Here is a 17,234-nt window from a genome sequence, read left to right as displayed (position 1 = left end):
CAATTAGCCTGGAGGAGAGGTGGAAGGTGGGGAAGCATCTCCCCCGCAGCCAAGACTGTGTGAGAAGGGGCACAGTGCAATTATTCCTGGCTCCCGTAGATGGCTCCCGAAGCTCGAAGATGGGCACTGCGAGCACAAGCACCAGAGCAGCCTCACAACCACAATGTTACCGGGAGCCAGCGCTACAAAATTCAACTCAATGAAAACCTCAACCCAGCCCCCAGACGTGATGAACAGCACAACACGGAACATGCACAGCAAGTACTGTTACTTATACAACATATATACACTTAGACATTGAAAGCAAGTATTGTCGATATGCAACACAGCTCCGCACACACAAATCAATACTGTAAACTAAAAGAGGGCAGATGAAGATGAAACATTAGAAAGAGCATTTTGCTGTGGTGAGGCACTGGAAGAGATTGACCAGAGAAGCTGTGGATGCTTCATCCTTGGAAGTGTTCAAGGCCAGGCTGGATGCAGTTTTGAGCGATCCAGTCCAGTGGAATGTGTCCCAGCCCAGGGTAAGGGGGTTGGATGGAACCAGAAAATCATTAGGGTACCTTCCAATCCAAGCCATTCTATAACTCTACAATTGCAACAAATTTGTTTCAACATGCTCCAGACAGATCTTCCACTTTTTCAAATCTTTATGTCCCATACTGGGTGCCAAAAAAGGACTGTTGTGATTTAACCAGCAGGTACCTAAACACCACACAGCCACTTGCTCATTACTTCATCCACAGTGGAATGGAGAAAAGAGTTGAGGGGGGGAAAAAAAGTAAATTTTTTGGGTTGAAATAAAGATAGATAATAGGACACAAAAGGAAAAGAAAATAATAAAAATTATAATCATGATGAATTATTTTATACATAAGTGATGCACAGTGCAGTTGCTCACCACTTACAGGCCAAGACCCAGCCAGTTCCCAAGCAGCAGACCCTGACCAGCTTTCCCCCTAATATATACATTGACCATCATGACAAAGGGTATGGAATATCCCTTGAGACAGCTGGGGTCAGCTGTCCTGGCTGTGACCCATCCCAACTCCTCACAACCACCAGCCTCCTTGCAGGTAGGGTGGAATGATAAGTCCTTGACAACATAAACACTGCTTGACAACAACGAAAACATCAGGGTGTTATCAACCCTATTCTCATCCTAAATCCAAGTACAGGTCTGTAAAAAATGTGAAGGTGATCATGTAAACTACTGCAAAACCAACTTAAGTATCCATAAGTGCAGTTTAAGATGCTGTCAGGAGCATACTTTTCCTAACATTAGTATGGCAGTATTCTTTCATTAAAATGTTTATAGTTATATCCACAGAGTTATATTATGGGAAAACATTTGTTCAAAGTTAGTAAAAATTTAAAGACCACTTTGCACAAGAGAAAATATGCATTGCCCTTCACTACTACTGCTAGAAATAAAGTGTAAAAAAATCTGCCGTGGTAAGACACCAAATGATGTTCCTTTTCATACTGTTTACCTAAATGTTCTTTGAAGTAACAGGTAAAAAGCAGGTGCTGAAACAGCTCACTATTAAAATTTATTTTCATATTCTTTGGTTTAATTAATACTTTCAATTTAGTATTTTGGCATTGAAGACTCAAGAAGAGAAAAGATTTAAATTAAGCGCTCCAACACTCAAGATTCATCTGACCTCCCAGCCAGACAATGTGTAACCAGAGAACAACATATGTTCTTTATTCTCCTGCTTTTTTTGAATGATCCTCTAATCCAAGCTTTCACTTCCTTTCCTTCCCAAGTCAGTCACGGAAACGTTTCATTTGACAGAAAATTACTTTCTATTCTGTCAGTAAGTTGGGTGAGTGGGGGAAAGGAGAGGGACAGTCAGTTATTACTGTTCTTAAAAGATAAAAATTATGTTATTATTTTAAGAATCAAACAACATAGACATGCAGTAAGTATTCTGAACAAAGAAAAAAAATACTGGAAGACATTTAAGAGTAGAATTATGCAGTAACAAAGCACTAAGTCCACCTCTAGTGCAACAGCATGAGGAAAATATGACCACAGTTAAAGCGTAAGAGCAATTACTCTTCTAGACTAAATTAAGCTTTTTCCATTTCATCATGCTTTTATCATATGGTGGCATGGTTTAGTTAGGAACTAAAACATAAATTAAGAAAACAGAACAGAGACTACTGTAGTGTTCAGAAAGACATTCTCTTTCCTCCTCTTCCCCATTCCCAAACCTAGAGAAAATTAAACCCTCAGCAGCATTCTCCAAGGAAATCTTTTCCATCTCAAAACCACAAACAGAGAATCTTTTTGCCTAAGCATCCAAAATCATAAATGAGCATCAACTGCAAATTCCTGCAACAGTTATTTGATTAAGGCTGAAAATTCAGTGGAGTTACAAAACTTAATACCTCAAGCATAAAAACACCTTTAAGTTCTAGTTTCCTCATTTGTTTATTCCACAGCAATTCTCTCCATTTTAGACAATTCTTCAAAATGAAATTCTGAAAAATATGCCAGAAATTTTTCAGACCAAACTCAGAGTGAGAGATTCCTTTGGCCATTATGAAAGAGATTACCACAAACTGTTACTTACTATTTAATGACACAAAAATCGATTGAAATAATGTTATGCTACATATTCGAGAATGATTTAACTATTAAACAAACCCAAACATGTTTATCTTAAAATATTAAGTATAAGCAATGATGCATCCACTTCCTTCACTTACTCTGATTTCCATAGTTTCAAACAAATCTGAAGTTATTTTGTATCAAAGACTGTAGATTGCACTCAAGTGAAAAGTTGCAGAGGTATTTGGGAAGTATTTGCCAAAAGGCAGAATTCCAGGCTGTTTACACTCGGTGAAATGAAATTCTCTCATCTATCAAAACCTACATGTGTACAATACACATGACTGTGTACCTTACATCTGAATTTAAAAGCACAACTTATTTAAAGTTTTTTAAACCAAGAACCATGACTGTGCTCATTATACATTCTGTTTTCAATGAAAAGCAGCTTGATGGATCATATTTTTACATGAGGATCCTTTCAGCATTCCTTAGCAGCTCATTACTTCAACACAAATTGTGCCTCATTCACAAATCACTACTCTGCACAGTCAGAACCAGACCCTTGAAAATCACCCACCTTCTCTTCAGCTCCTTCACTGATGTTTTCTCCCCTCGTGCTCTTCTCCAAATAACAGTTAAATGGAAAACTTCACATTCACTGGTACTTTCAACTGTATAACAGAAAGTGTGCTAAGATGGAAAATGTAGTGTTCATTAGCATTACAATTCTAAAAAGTAGTTTAAAATTCATCTCTGCTTTGTACTAAAACTGTCTTGGACACAGTACCACAGTTACAAAAGTGAAAAGAAAAAAAAAAAAAAGTACTTGAAAACTGAGTAAACCCTACTGCCCTGATGCCCTTAAAGTCTCCCATACTCCCACTGTACAATGAACCTATCAGAAATTATGGCAACATCAACCAAAAGAAGTGGAAATGTGCTTCCATAATAAATGGTAATTTTTATTTCTATCATTCTAACAAGCAATACCGTGAAAAGAGATGATCCAGCTGTTGAAAGATGTATTTTACGTATTCAGTACACTGCCATCGATATCCGAGCTAAGTGATTTCATATCCTCATTAAATAGGAGAATAATATTATTAATGCCTTTCATAAGGCTACTGGATAATGCACATGTCTAGTCTGTGATTTAATGCTGTATCCTGATTTACATCAAGTATTTAAAGACCGAGATCACACATACTGTATTTTACAACAGTACAAGAATGTAACACAGTGAAACTTCTGCAGACAGAAAAAAACAAGTGAACATGAGTCTCTAACAACTACTTAATAGAAGATATTTAGTGATAACACAGGCACACTGTTATCTAACAGTAATAGCTGCGATGCAAAAATGTCAAACTTTTCCAGGTAACACACAGAGATGTGCCCAGGATAACCTCACTAACTCTAAACTTTGATAAGATAAGCTTCCAGCAAGCAGCACTGCTGTAAAACAGCAGATGCTAGAAACAGCCCCTGCAGTCAGAAACTGCTGGACAAGAGCTCATGCAAGCTTTCTGCTCCTTAAGAAGATTTGCTACTCCATGATTCATAACAGGCCACAGCAATCTGACATACAAAAGTCACAACACTGTGGACGGTTTACTTTGTTCATGGAACAAAATTCTTAAAATTCTTTTTTTTTTTTTTCTTCTCAGATACAAGCTGTGAACACTCTTTCTCAGTCACATTTTCCCAAGAAAATGCTGGCAGCCACCCTAAAGCATTAAACTGAACACAAATATACTAAGGCTGGGGCCGTGCCAAAGACACAGCTGCCATGCCACTGAGAGTATCTTGAAGCTGTCTTAACACACATGGCTTTTTCTCCTCTGGTTTTCAACAGCTTTTTTTTCGGATATGACACAGCACTAGAAGCTCGAGCTGTTCCTGGAGCACTAGGAGACAAACAAGAAGAAAGAAAAAGCCAGTCTTGACCACTGCCCCCAGATAGCACTCCCTGACAAAGCAGTGAGTTCAGAAGTCTGTTCTCAGTAAGTCTTCCCTTGCAGTCAGTTCATGCCATCACTCCCATTTCCAAAACCCCGGCTACATTTCCCTAAGTGATGGGTTCAAAATGATGCCAATACAAGAACGCCGGTCATGCTTCCATTACTTACCAGTGGTACAAAGATTATTTAAACCACTTTTTCCTTAAGTGTGCAAAGAAGCTCAAAGGTTGTATGTATATCAGTCCTAAAACTGTCCAGTCCTAAAATCTGACACCTCATGACTATGCATTACATTAAGTACAGAAAAAGTGATTAGAAACATGCATACACTATTCATCCCCTAGACAGCCTTTTCTTCTTCCTGTCACCTCTATTAGAATTACTCTTACTGGAATTAAATATGCCCCTTTTGCTCTAAAGAAGTAGAAAATGTACTATTCCTGAAAGTATGAACAATATGCACAGCTTGGAGAATCAGTATTAAATTTATTTTAATTTTATTGCTATGAAAATCACAGGAAAAAAATAACTGATGCATAGGATATTTAATATCCAATGTTTCCAAGTGTCATTCTCTCTAACTAAAACTTCAGGACAGCTTCTTACTCCTATGTACTCCTACATGTATTATTTACATAAAGCCATATTTTAATAGCAGTAACACACAAAATACACACATAGAAAATCCTAATGAATATCATTGTTATCAGTAGGAATGATAACAGTACCTCACTCCAAAATCACCAACTACGCTCCCACCAGCTTGCTGCTCAAGTACTCATTGTCTGGGGAGTGTGAGCACACAGAAATTGAAGAGAGAACAAAATCTGTCTCAAGAGTCTTGTAACATGATTTCAGAATGCAAAGTCTTTGCAAAGGTCTTTCTCCAGAGATGTGGTTCATCTATATGCAACATCTACTCCAAATGCCTCAAATTTCCACATTCTAGACGACACAGGCTTTCTGACTAATAATTTAAATTACCAGGAACATGTAACTTTAAAAGAACCTACTTTTGCTCATACGGTAAGATACTGACCTTCAGAAAACTTTAGACTTCCTAAACACACTGCTGCTTTTATTAATTCACCCTTCCATTGAGAAGTTCGTTTAGGTTTGCTGGAAAAGGCAAATAATAATCAAGCATGCTGCTACTCTACCCTTCCCTCAAATCCCTACCAAAATCCCATTTACACTACACTGAGGAACAAAATTTCTCTGAAGGAAGAGGTAAATCAAGCCAGAACAGTAAATCCCAATGGTGTAACAAGCTCCACTTCATCACCTTGCTTATGTGATGACATAAACTAGTTTAACAACAGAAAAATTGATAGAAAGTCTTATGAAACTCAGTGGACAGGAGTTTATGTGCAGTGTTTAATATGAGTTTTTGAAGAGCACCAGCACAAGAAGAGGTAGAAAGAAGGAAACTATTATGTCACTGAGTCAAACCCATTAAGTAACACTTGTCCTAACAAAGTACTTGCATCCCATAAAGAAGGCTAAACCTAAGAATCACAACATTAAGTAAATCACTTCTGAAACACAATTCAAAATTCAAAATTCCAAGGACTCCAAAAAGGAGACTAGCTATGGGAAACATACACATTTCCTGCGAACTCATTGATTGGAAAGAATCAGTGTGAGACACACTATACCAAGAAAAGTCAGGACACTGAAAGGGTGGGTGTTAAAGAGATCTGCAGCAATTTAAAGGTCTTTAACTTTAGATGTGTTGCAAGTAGAGTAAGGTTTTTTCTTTCCTCCTTTTTTTTTCACAGTAGCAACAACTCCATTCTAAGTTGCAACAATTCTATAAATCAAGGATATCTTATGTTAGTGGTTTATTTAGCTTCCTAGCAGAGAAACCAGCAGGTGAAGCCTGTGTTCCCCAAGATGGTGTATAAATCGATTTGAGATCTAACATAAAAAGATGCAGGGAGAGTCTCTCCCAGCAATTGATGAAAACCAGAAGGATGAGTTGCAGCAAGGCAGTGGGAATCACAACTGAGATGGAGTGCACAGGGGACTGCCACGCTCGTTTTGCCTTTTCTCTCTGTTTTCAACAGTGCGGTTCATATCTCACCAAATCCTCACTTTCCTCCTCCCTCATCTCCAATCAGGGGTAGAAAATCCTTTCCTCAGAATTACAGTGTGAGGGCACTTACTGAACAATATAAAAACAAGAACATAAATGGTGTTTTAACTTACTTAGCAGTCTAGGGCTATCTAACACGGTTCCATTTTTGTCAAGGGTGGCCAGAGGCAGATCATCCAGGCAGATGCAAACCACAGCATATATCCAGACATAAGTGTCCAGAGCAACTTCTGGCTATCAGCCATTTTAAAGCTGGTAGTTCAGCTTCAGTATGGAGTTCAATATTCAGTGCAACTATCCCTACCTGGCTTTGCCTAATTACAATTTTAACTCACACTTTTTCTGCTCCACAATATCATGTGGCAAATAAGTTCCACAATTTAATTACACATTGCTTGACAAGCTGCTTTAATTTTCATCAGGTAGCAAGTTTAATTCACCATGTGGCCTAATTCTTGTCCTAAGAAAAACAACTACTTTTGCTTTCTATTTATCATTTCTTTATGATCTATGGGTTTTATAGATCTCTATCATCTCTCCTCCTATTGTTCTGTTTCTCAGAGTAAAGATCCTCATCTTCCCAGCACAGAGTATCTTCCACACCTCTCACCCACTTTTTCAGTGTCTATAAAACCCTTGTTGAGCTGGGATGGTTACATTACTGCACACTCTTAATGATTTTGACACACCACTGATAAGCATAATGACCTAACAATGATTTAAATCTTTGTGAACAATTCTTGACAGCTATCTGACCACTGCCCTTCTCATGTATGTATGTGTGTAACAGGAGCAAATTTAGAGCTCATCCCTGTGTAGATGGGTTTGCATTATTTTCCCCTGTACAAGCACCAATTGGCACTCACCAGAACTGAACTACACTTGCATGTGAAAGAACTGGAGACAGCATTGGAAGAGTTTGCTGCAAGCAGCCCATTAGTTCAGATTTTACCAATCCCCAAAGATCAACAAACTGCTACAGTGCCACAGTACTGCCACTCCTTAAGAATATTTTTTTAATACAATGAACCCCTTTAATCCTAGCAGAAACCTACATTGCTAACCAACAATGCTAACACTGTTCCAACATGAAGCAATCATTTATCTATCTAGTTTCTCACCTTTCAACCAACCATGCTAACCCACAGGATAAAAACTTGTCCTCGGCAAATAAGGCTTAGTTGAGGTCCTTAGTCAAGAATTTTACCCACTTTTAAACCAATCTGCTACTGCCTTCAGTAAGTGCTTTCCCATTCCAGAGCTGCAGCATTCAGTGAGCAATAACTGTGTAGGATTTGGTGAGTAAGAGATCTACTTTCATTTTATGTCCTGCCCGCAGATTATATAAACCTCACCAAGTTCACCCCTTCAGTTTTCTCTTCTGGAAACTGATGTGCTCCAAACACGTTAGTCCCCTAACTCCTTCCATCTCATTATTTTACCCATCCTTTTTTTCACCTTTTAATTATAGCCCTAATTTATTTATTGCAGAGGCACCAATTCCAGCTAGCAACAGTTATTTTTCAAACACCCAGCATCTTGTTTAAAAAGAAAAAAAAAATAGTATCTGAATTAGTTTCTTGGGGTTGCTTCCCTTAATAGAATACAAAATGCTGGACCTTTTGCACTCCTCCAGAGTGAAAATTACATGAAGAATTCAGGTTCTAACCACTCATTACTTGTGACCCAGCAGGAATGCAAACTGATCCGATCAGCCAATAAGGGATACACCTGCACAGGTAAAAAATGCAATGACGTGGCATTTTCCTTTGTACTGGCATTTTGAGATATCATGGCACCAACCAAACTTCACAAGATTTTGCACATCACAAAAGAAGTCTCAAGAATCTCAAAACAGATGCATCTCCCCTGTGAAACACAAGATGTGTGTTATGCTTGTGTCTAAGGAAAATCTTGTCGCCTGCCTGAGCTTGCTCAACATGCAGGAACCAATTTCAGCTGTGGTTTCCAAAAATGTTTTATTGGACTAGCAAAAAACATGAGAGAAAAGCAGATCATCTTGCAGAATTCTGGAACTGACTACTTGGCCAAATGCCTGCTGTGCTTTTAGAAAGTGGTGTCAGATTCATCCCTTTGAGAACTTCCTTGTGTTTCCAGGCATACACCTTCTTTTGCTTTAGAGCTTGGATCATATCAGATGAATAGTCCTACAAGAGGGCACATGTGAACAAACCAATCTTAAACCCAGTTACGCAGCACGTCACTTGCTGAGAAACAAAAAAACTCAGTTTAAAAGTTTGTTGTACATCAACTCCATATTTTTCACTTACAAAGAATATACAGCCATGATGACACTAATATAAAGGTTTTTTCAGGAACTGTTAAGCAGCATTTTTTTTTTCCAAACAACTAGTACAATTGTATTTCCTCTTCATCACTAGGAGTAACGTTTCATAGACACAACATTGTTCACATAATCTACAAAATACATTATGTTTTACAAGACTGGGGTTTTTTGCCACAGAGTTACTAATTTTTACAGCATCACACACTGCAATAAAAAAATCTGTACTAGTTGACAAAGAACTCACAAGTACATTTAGCTGTACTAAAAAAAAATCTTTACTTATCCAGTTTGCACCTCTTGCTCTCCCACTTGCTTTCTGGAGATCAATCACCAGCCCCAAGATCAGTGAACCACAGGCTAAACCTGCCGTAGGCCAGGGCATTTCCTTCATTTATCAGTTATTATGTTGGCATATAATAAATTCCCACGTCCTGCAAAGATCTAGGAACACTGTAGAGGTTTTGGCTCATCATATTCTCTTATGAAATGCCACCGAGGAAATTTAAAACAACAAATAAATAAAAACTAAAAACACACCACAAAAAATTCTGTTGCAAGCCAGTAAGAAGTGCTTTGCAACTTATTGTTTACATAAGGGGATGTATTCTGCAGTTGTTTCTGGACTTCACTTCTAGTCATAAAACTGGATTCACTAATTCATGCTTCATTAAGGTCCGTATTTTAATAAGAACACTGGAAAACTGGTTCTGAAATTCACTGAATAACTATATGTAACTATATATGTTATGTAACAATATAACTATGTAACCATAGCAATATAAAAAGGTAGTTCTGCCACTTGGCCTTCCTCCTCATGTTTGATAATTAAAGTTAATACAGAACTTCTGTTCCAAGACAGAATATCTTTTTCACTGACATGTAATACAAACACCTTATCTCTCTCCTAGCTGGAGCCAGTATCTCATTCCAAGGAACAGTGTGATGCATAACGAAAAGAACTAGCACCAAAAAATGCAGACTTTCAATGAGAGCTGCAGGGATCCGTCTCCCAAAAACCTACAATTCTGCACACAAACTACAGGGGCCTTTTACTCATTTTTATAAAACACCACCATCAAAAAAAAAAAAAAAAAAAAAAACAAAAAACCCACAAAAAAACCACGACTTCCAGCTATACCTACCACTGTTACGTCACTAGGTAGGGCTACTTAACCTTTCAGAAGCTGAAAAAAATGTAATTGATATACTGAAGGCAAACATTACAAATTCCCAGACAATTTTATAACAGATTACTCTGACAACACCTGGCTGAGGGAGGGGAATAGATATATAATTACTGTTCAGTATTAACTACACTTTATTACTGTTTTACTTGAAAAATAACTTTATTTTTAATTCAAAATCATAAAAGGTAAACACTAGTTGCAGAAACTGACATAAACAACTGTCTACCTTAACTCTTCTAACCTTTTAAGATTTAAGAAACTTACTGTAAAATCCAATCAGTTCAGGCAGTATTTTACAAGCCAGCAGATTTTCAGCAAAGCGAGGACAAGTTTTGTTTCGGTTTTTTTTACTTGATGTGCCATGCAGTGCTTCTGCAGTGGGGACAGATTTTAAACATATAAACTCAGTTTTGGTTTTGTACTAGAAAACTTACCATTCTGACATCAGGTGACAGCAACAGCAACAACCAATTTGGTACAAAACATTATTTAATCACCAGTGTAATCACACATAATACCACATTAAAAACCACTGAAGGCTCACTCACAGATGTGCTAAATAAATCTAAGATCTAATAATATGAGAAAAATCATAAGCAAGAGCAATGGCAAAGCAGAAGCATGGATGTTCAGGTTACTGTTCTTTTTGAAAGTGCATGAACACAGCTAAGCAAGATTTCCAAATCATTATTTCTTTTCCCACTCCACCTCACATTCCTCAAAAGTATATGCACTAATTTCTCCCTCTTTTATACTACCCTTCCCAATGCAACTAGGTCAAGGCATAATTCCAGTGGACCTGATAATCAGCCCATTACTTGCCCAATCAACTTTCAGCCTCTGGCTCCCACCCTACAGGACTGCAAGAACAAGTGTTTACAGCCTTTCAGGAGTCTACACCCCCAAAGAGGGCAGTAAACACTGCAGAGGGACAGATTGTTTCAGAGGCACCTCATACTTGTACTGCCAAAACCTGAAAGCCATTTACCAATGGCACTCATTCAGCTGAAAAGGCAGTAAAACAACTCAAGAGCTGAAAACGGTGAAAAATTTTTGAATAGGCAATAGAAAGCAGGAAAAGCAAACTAAGAAAATAAAACTACTTTTATGGAAGACTTTTGCATTTTTGGAAAGGTCTAAGGAGCAAGTTTCAAGTCACAGTCTAAAATTCCCATCCAATAAGCTAATGTTATATAAAGTAGCAGAAATAGTTATGATTATTTCAACTCAGCAATAGGCAGGAACCGCAGGACTGCGCACTCTAGAACCACTTAGAGCAGTATTTTAGGATCTCGATACACTTATCCAAGGAGCACACCGAAGGACACCTAATTACTTCATTTGGTTACTATCACCACAAAGTAGCACTGCAAAAGCAGGCCCAACAAACACGGCATCACTAGGGGGTTAAATGAGGTGATTATCCCACTGAACTCAGCACCGGTGTGGCCTTACCTGGACTACTGTGCACACAACCGGAAAACCATGCGAAGGTCATCAAATATGGGGGAGGGCAGCAAAGCTGACGGCATGTCCTGTGAGGAGCAGCTGCAGACTTTTGCCTGTCTCAACGGGAGAACAGGAGTCTGACGGGCAATCCTCACTGCTCTCTTCCTCCAGCCTCCTGACTGGGGGAAGTGGAGAGGGAAGTGTTGATCTTTTCTGCCTGGGGATGCAGTGACAGGATGAACAGGAATGGTTCAAAGCCATGTCAGGGAGAGTTCAAACAGGACATAAAGAAGCATTTCTTTACTGACGGCATAGTCAAGCACTGGAAGAGGTTTCCTAGGGCAGTGGTCCATGTCCCAAGCCAGTCAAATGTTTTAGAGACATTTGGTCAGTGCCCTTAATAACATACCAAGATTTGGTCAGTCCTGAAGTCATCAAGCAACTTGACTACATGATTGTTGTAGATCCCTTCCAAGTAAATTATCCTGTTTTACTCTAAATCACGCGATACCCACTTTAACCTTTTCTGAATTAGACATACATGAAACCACAATCCAGGACAACCACTAATGTAAACAGTAGAACAGAAATATCCCCAAAACACCACTGGAAATAACTTTATGCATGTTGCTTTGTGCTTTAGGAGTTAGCACTGAATTTTAGGTTTGGTGAAAGACTTCCCAACTAGTTATGGAAAAAAAAGTCACGGTTGGCTAATAAGTGAATCACTTCAACAAAGCAATCAACCAAACAAACAAAAAAGTCCCAAACCAAAACATGAACTTCCTACGATGCAAGTTCACCTCTAGGCTAGTAAATAAGCATTTGCAGTGGGTATTTGAAAAGCACAACTCGTTGAAACACGTTGTTCCAAAATGAATATTGTGCGCCCAACGACTAAGAATAAGTAGAACACACAAGTACCCGAGTTCAAGCCTCACGTGTGCCTCATCTACCCTACCTCAACCCCACTTTTTTCATGGTGCTTTCCTTACTGAAAGGCCGCACAGCGCAATTAGCAAGCCCAGCACCACGGGCAGGTGCCAGGCCTCCCGGCAGGGCCGTCCCGGGGCAGGCGGCGAGGCCGCGGCCGGTCCCGAGGGCTCTCGAAGGTGGCCCCGGGATACGGGTGCCGGCCCTCCCCGCAGGCCCGGCGGGACGGGCCGGGAGCTCCTCTCCGGGGCGAGCCAGTGCCAGGCCCCGAGCGCACCGGGGGCCGCACGACCCCCTGCCCGCCGCCGGCGGGCTCCGAGCAGGGCTGGGGCGGGGACGCGCCCCGCACCGCACACCTCGAACACGGCGCGCTGCCCACCCCGCCCCGCCACTCGGAGTCACCCCCGGAGGCGGCGGCGCGGCCGAGCTCGGCCCCACTTACCAGCCCGACTCAGAGAGCGCCGCCCGCGCCCGGTCGGCCATGGCGCCTCCCCCGCCGCTCACCGCAGCACTCGGGGCCGGCCGGCGCCGCGGGGACCCCCGGCACTCGCCCGGAGGGGGAGGAGGGACGCGGGGCCCGCTCGTTCCCCCGCCCCGCGGGCCTCTCCGGGCGCCCGGGCCGGCCAGGGGGAGGGAGGGAAGGGGGGAGGGAGGGAGCGGAGGGAAGGAAGGAGGAAGGAAGGGGCGGAGGCGGCGCAGGCAGAGACGAACAAAGCCCGCGACCGGCGGCTGCCTGGAAACTGCCGCCGCCATGGCGGGGAAGGGAAGGAGTGCGGGCAGTGCATCGCGGGGCGCCGGCCCTGCTCCTGCGGCTCGGGGCTGCCGCCGTGTAGCGGCGGGAAGCGTTTGCTTAAACGCGTTTCGTCTGGAAATAATATTATTGACGTAGCGTGGTTCTGGAAAAGGCTCTCCACGGTGCTCGCAACACGGGTGTTGTGGATGGAGAGGGATTCTTGGAAGTGTCTGGAGCGCACGTCACATGAGAAGCAGCTCTGGGAGCTGGGGCTGGTTAGCCTTGGGAAGAGGAGGCTCAGGAGGGACCTTCCCGCTCTCCACAAATCCCTTTAAGGAGCTCGTAGCCAGGTGGGGGTCGGCCTCTTCTACCAAGTAACAAATGGTAGGATGAGTGCAAATGGCCGGGAAACGGCCTCAAGTTGTGCACAGGAGGTTTAGATGGGAATCAGGAAAACTTGCTCACCGAAAGGGTGGAGCATTGGAACATGCTGCCCAGGGAAGTGGTGGAATTACTGTCCCTGCAAACGTTCGGAAAAGCTGTGATGTGATGCTTAGGGGCATGGTTTAATGGTAGACTTGGCAGTGCTCAGTTAATGGTTGGGCTTAATTGTTAGTGGTCTTTCCCAACATTAATGAGTCTTTGTGAAAGACCTTTCCTGTGGTTCTTTTATGTTTGGCGGTTTGTTGTTTGGGTTTGGTTTTGGTTTTGGGTTTTTTTAATGTTTTGCCCTAAAATGCTGGGCACCGATATGATTTTTTTTTTTTAATCTGCCTTTTTAAAGGGAATTATGCTTTAACGAAATAGCACTATTTCATTATTGCTGTTACAAGTATCCAGTGCCCTCGGGCGCCAGTGACGGGCGCGGTGGGAGCACTGACCCCCTGTTTACTCTTGTGTTCCAACATCCAGAGAAACGGCCAGAAGGGGAACTTGAGCAGATCATGAAATTAGCATAATTTCCATAAGCATTAAGAAAATGCTTATCAAGACCTTGACGCTCAGGGTTTCTGCCTGCAGGTGAGGTCAGCTGCTCTGCCAAAAAACACTGACCATTTGCTTTAGTGTATCGTGTTCAGCTACTTCTGTAACCAATCAATGCCAATTTTTTTTCAGCACTGAGGTTTTGAAACTTGTCTGTCTGCTGTGTTCGTCTATTAAAGGTGGACTTTTCTTCATGGGTCATTTTCATCCTTAAGATGTTTCAGTTTTTATGCAGCATCTTCAAGTCAAACCTTACAATTTTGCTTTTGTTGAGGTTTTTTTGGGTTTGTTTGGGGTGTTTTTGTGTTTTGTTTTTGGGGTTTTTTTGGTTGGTTGGTTGGTTTGATTATTTTCATCCACCTGTAAACCTCTTTGTTATACTGAGTACAAATCACTCAGGATTTTTGCAGCAACACTCTGTGCTGCTCATTCATGGTATTTTCTTTTGTGTCTATAGCTTATATACTCTAGGACAAAGGTTTTGTCATGAGTAGGTATGGTGTCCTGTGTGGCTGTTGTTTTTAAGAAGGCACATATATCTTTAAGTTGATAATTATTAAAAGCTTGACAAAGATGAAGGAAACAAAACCTATATTATTCAGTTTCAACTGAGCAATGTAAAATGCCACACGTATCCTTGAAGCTTTCTTGGTCATAAGCCTTAACATAAACTTTAAAAAAAAAAAAAAAAAAAAAAAAAGGCAGTTTAAAAATGTAAGACTGACATGTGATTTCTGCCAAATCTCAAAATAATGAATATAGCCATAGGAAAGTGTTAATCCTTGGGGTGATCATTAAACAACAACAAAAATAAATAGCAGAGGGAACATAATTAATTGGGAAAGTGGATTTTCAGAGTGCAGTCCTATGTCAGGAACAGGCTCCAGGTGAACGTGAGCTGCCAAAGGAATAATGTCAAGGAGATCTAACTAACCCAAGAGCCTTGAAACACACCTACTGTATGTCTGTACCAAAGAAACTCTGGAATTAGTGACAAGGAATACCATAAAGCAGAAGAGCCACACTGAAATGTCAGTGTTTAAGTCACACCTGTTTTACAACAGTAGCAGGCACTGACATGGAAAAGCACTAACAGATAGGTGGAAGCGTGGTTCCAGTTCAGAACTTATTATGCAAAAGAAACAGGAATAGAAACACCTTGCATTTGGAGTCTGACCTGCCTGCACATTAGATTATCAAGAAAAGGTTGTAAACATTGTAACTCAAAATGGGATGCCCATAGAGCCAATTAGTAAGGGATGGAGTATGACCTAGGAGAAGATAATGAGAATTACAGACTTTATGCATTGCCCCGTGTTAGTTTAGGACATGGAGGGTTTTGCTTACTTAAATCTTCATTGAAATCACCAGGTAATTATACCAGCAGTTTATGCCAGCATAGGGCTAGCTGTTGCACCTCATGACACTAAACACCATCTATAATAAAGAAAATGTAAGTGCTGTCCTTCTTAAAGGTCTGCAGGCATCTGCTCTAACAAATTCATTATATGCAAGCTGAGATGTGTGTGTGTATATATTCACATGTGCCTCCTTTTGTACAGAAATCCCCATTAATGGGTGTTTCTCTGCTCACAGAGGGCATTGCCTGAGCTTTGCAGTTTGTATCTGCTGTTGGCTGTGCTGCTCTGAGGTGAACAATTAGTTCCACTGTAAAACTGAAGGTGATACAGTGCCTGCCAGGCAGTCAGAAACCCACAGGTAAGACCCTCAGTACCAACTGTTTTGTGATAAAACATTCTTAGAATGTATTCCCTGTATTGATCACCTTTAGAATAGATGACATTGCTGGAGGTAATGAGCACCAGAATACCTGGGGCTGGACAGGGACTGACCTAAACCCCCACATGCCTGTAAAGGGGCTCTTTGCTTCCAGAGCTTTCTCTGAAAAATGCTTATTGCTCCAGATGAATCAGTGCATCACTGTTCACAAAATTCACATGGACTTCTTCTGTCCAAACTGCCTAAAATGCAGTTCTGTTTGACTGCTGCCTGTGTGCCCTGGGACAACTTAATCTAAGCCAAAGAGGTTATTTCACACTGTTCTGTAATTTTAAATACCTGAAAGGGTTGGTCTACTCAAGCACCTCTGGTGAGACAGAGCTCTAACAGAGCTAGCACACAGCACAAGACAGCAAGAGCCAGTTTTTGAAGCAGCCCTGCAGGCTGACTGATTCATCCTTACTCCCTTCATCTCCTGCCAGTTCCAGGCCCAATCCTCTTGGTTAGCAGTAGGCTTACAAAGCTGGGGAGCTGAAACTTTTGACCACACTTTGAAGAAACTTGTAACACACATTGTGAGTTACAGCATTGTTCACACCGACCTGATATGCTGAAAGCAACAACAGTGGGATGAAGACCCTAAACACCAGGTCCAATAGGAAGTCCCCACAACAACAGAAATGCTGTTTTGATCTTAATTTTTGTCTTCCATAGAATAAGATTTCTTCGTTATGTTATCTGAAGAGAACAGGTCTGCTTACTGAACATAAAAACATGATCCTTATCCTGGATCCACAGCTGAAGGTAACTGGGCACTGAATGTAAAGGGCCTTTCCTTCTGGTCATTGTGTTTCTTCCATTGTGTGCTGGAGTTTCAACAGAAGTGGTTATCTCTCCATGTCCTGTGATGGACTGAGTCCTGAACTGATTTGACTGCAGTCAGAAGGAATAGTTTTTCTACATGTATTGTTGCACATCAGCCAAAATACTGTGTATGTTTTATATGAGAGAGAAGGACAGTACTCAGCACTCAGTCTTTCTTTATATGGCAACTGGAGAAGGGATTGCCTTTTCACAGGCTAAAGAGAAGAAGGGAAAATTACAGAAGTAAAGGTTTTCTTCATGGGGGAGAGGAAGAGGAGAGGCTTGGAAAGGAGCAGGATGAAGGAAAGACAAAAAGCAAGTACATATCCTACATGGAAACGGTAAAGGATTTTGAAGTCTTGCACATAATACCACCATCTATAGCCACAGACTGTAGTTAAGATGGTG

General features: G+C 41.1%; 1 protein-coding gene across 2 annotated transcripts in view; it reads right to left on the bottom strand.

Annotated features, from left to right (window-relative positions):
• The window catches only part of TDRD3 (tudor domain containing 3), a 95,373-nt gene extending 82,222 nt beyond the window's left edge, over nucleotides 1-13,151 (bottom strand). The window contains exon 1 of one of the 2 annotated variants that reach the window (XM_066176254.1): nucleotides 12,948-13,151. In XM_066176254.1, coding sequence (XP_066032351.1) covers nucleotides 12,948-12,988 — 41 coding nt within the window. In that variant the 5' untranslated portion in view covers nucleotides 12,989-13,151. The remainder of the gene's footprint in view (nucleotides 1-12,947) is intronic. The other variant, XM_066176253.1, reaches the window with a different exon arrangement.
• Nucleotides 13,152-17,234: the final 4,083 nt, after the last annotated feature.

The sequence above is a fragment of the Chamaea fasciata genome, unplaced genomic scaffold (genome assembly GCF_029207755.1).
Source record: "Chamaea fasciata isolate MVZ Bird 193981 ecotype frontalis unplaced genomic scaffold, bChaFas1.0.hap1 SCAF_2, whole genome shotgun sequence".
Lineage (NCBI taxonomy): Eukaryota > Metazoa > Chordata > Aves > Passeriformes > Sylviidae > Chamaea > Chamaea fasciata.
This window is presented reverse-complemented; position numbering and strand designations above follow the sequence as displayed.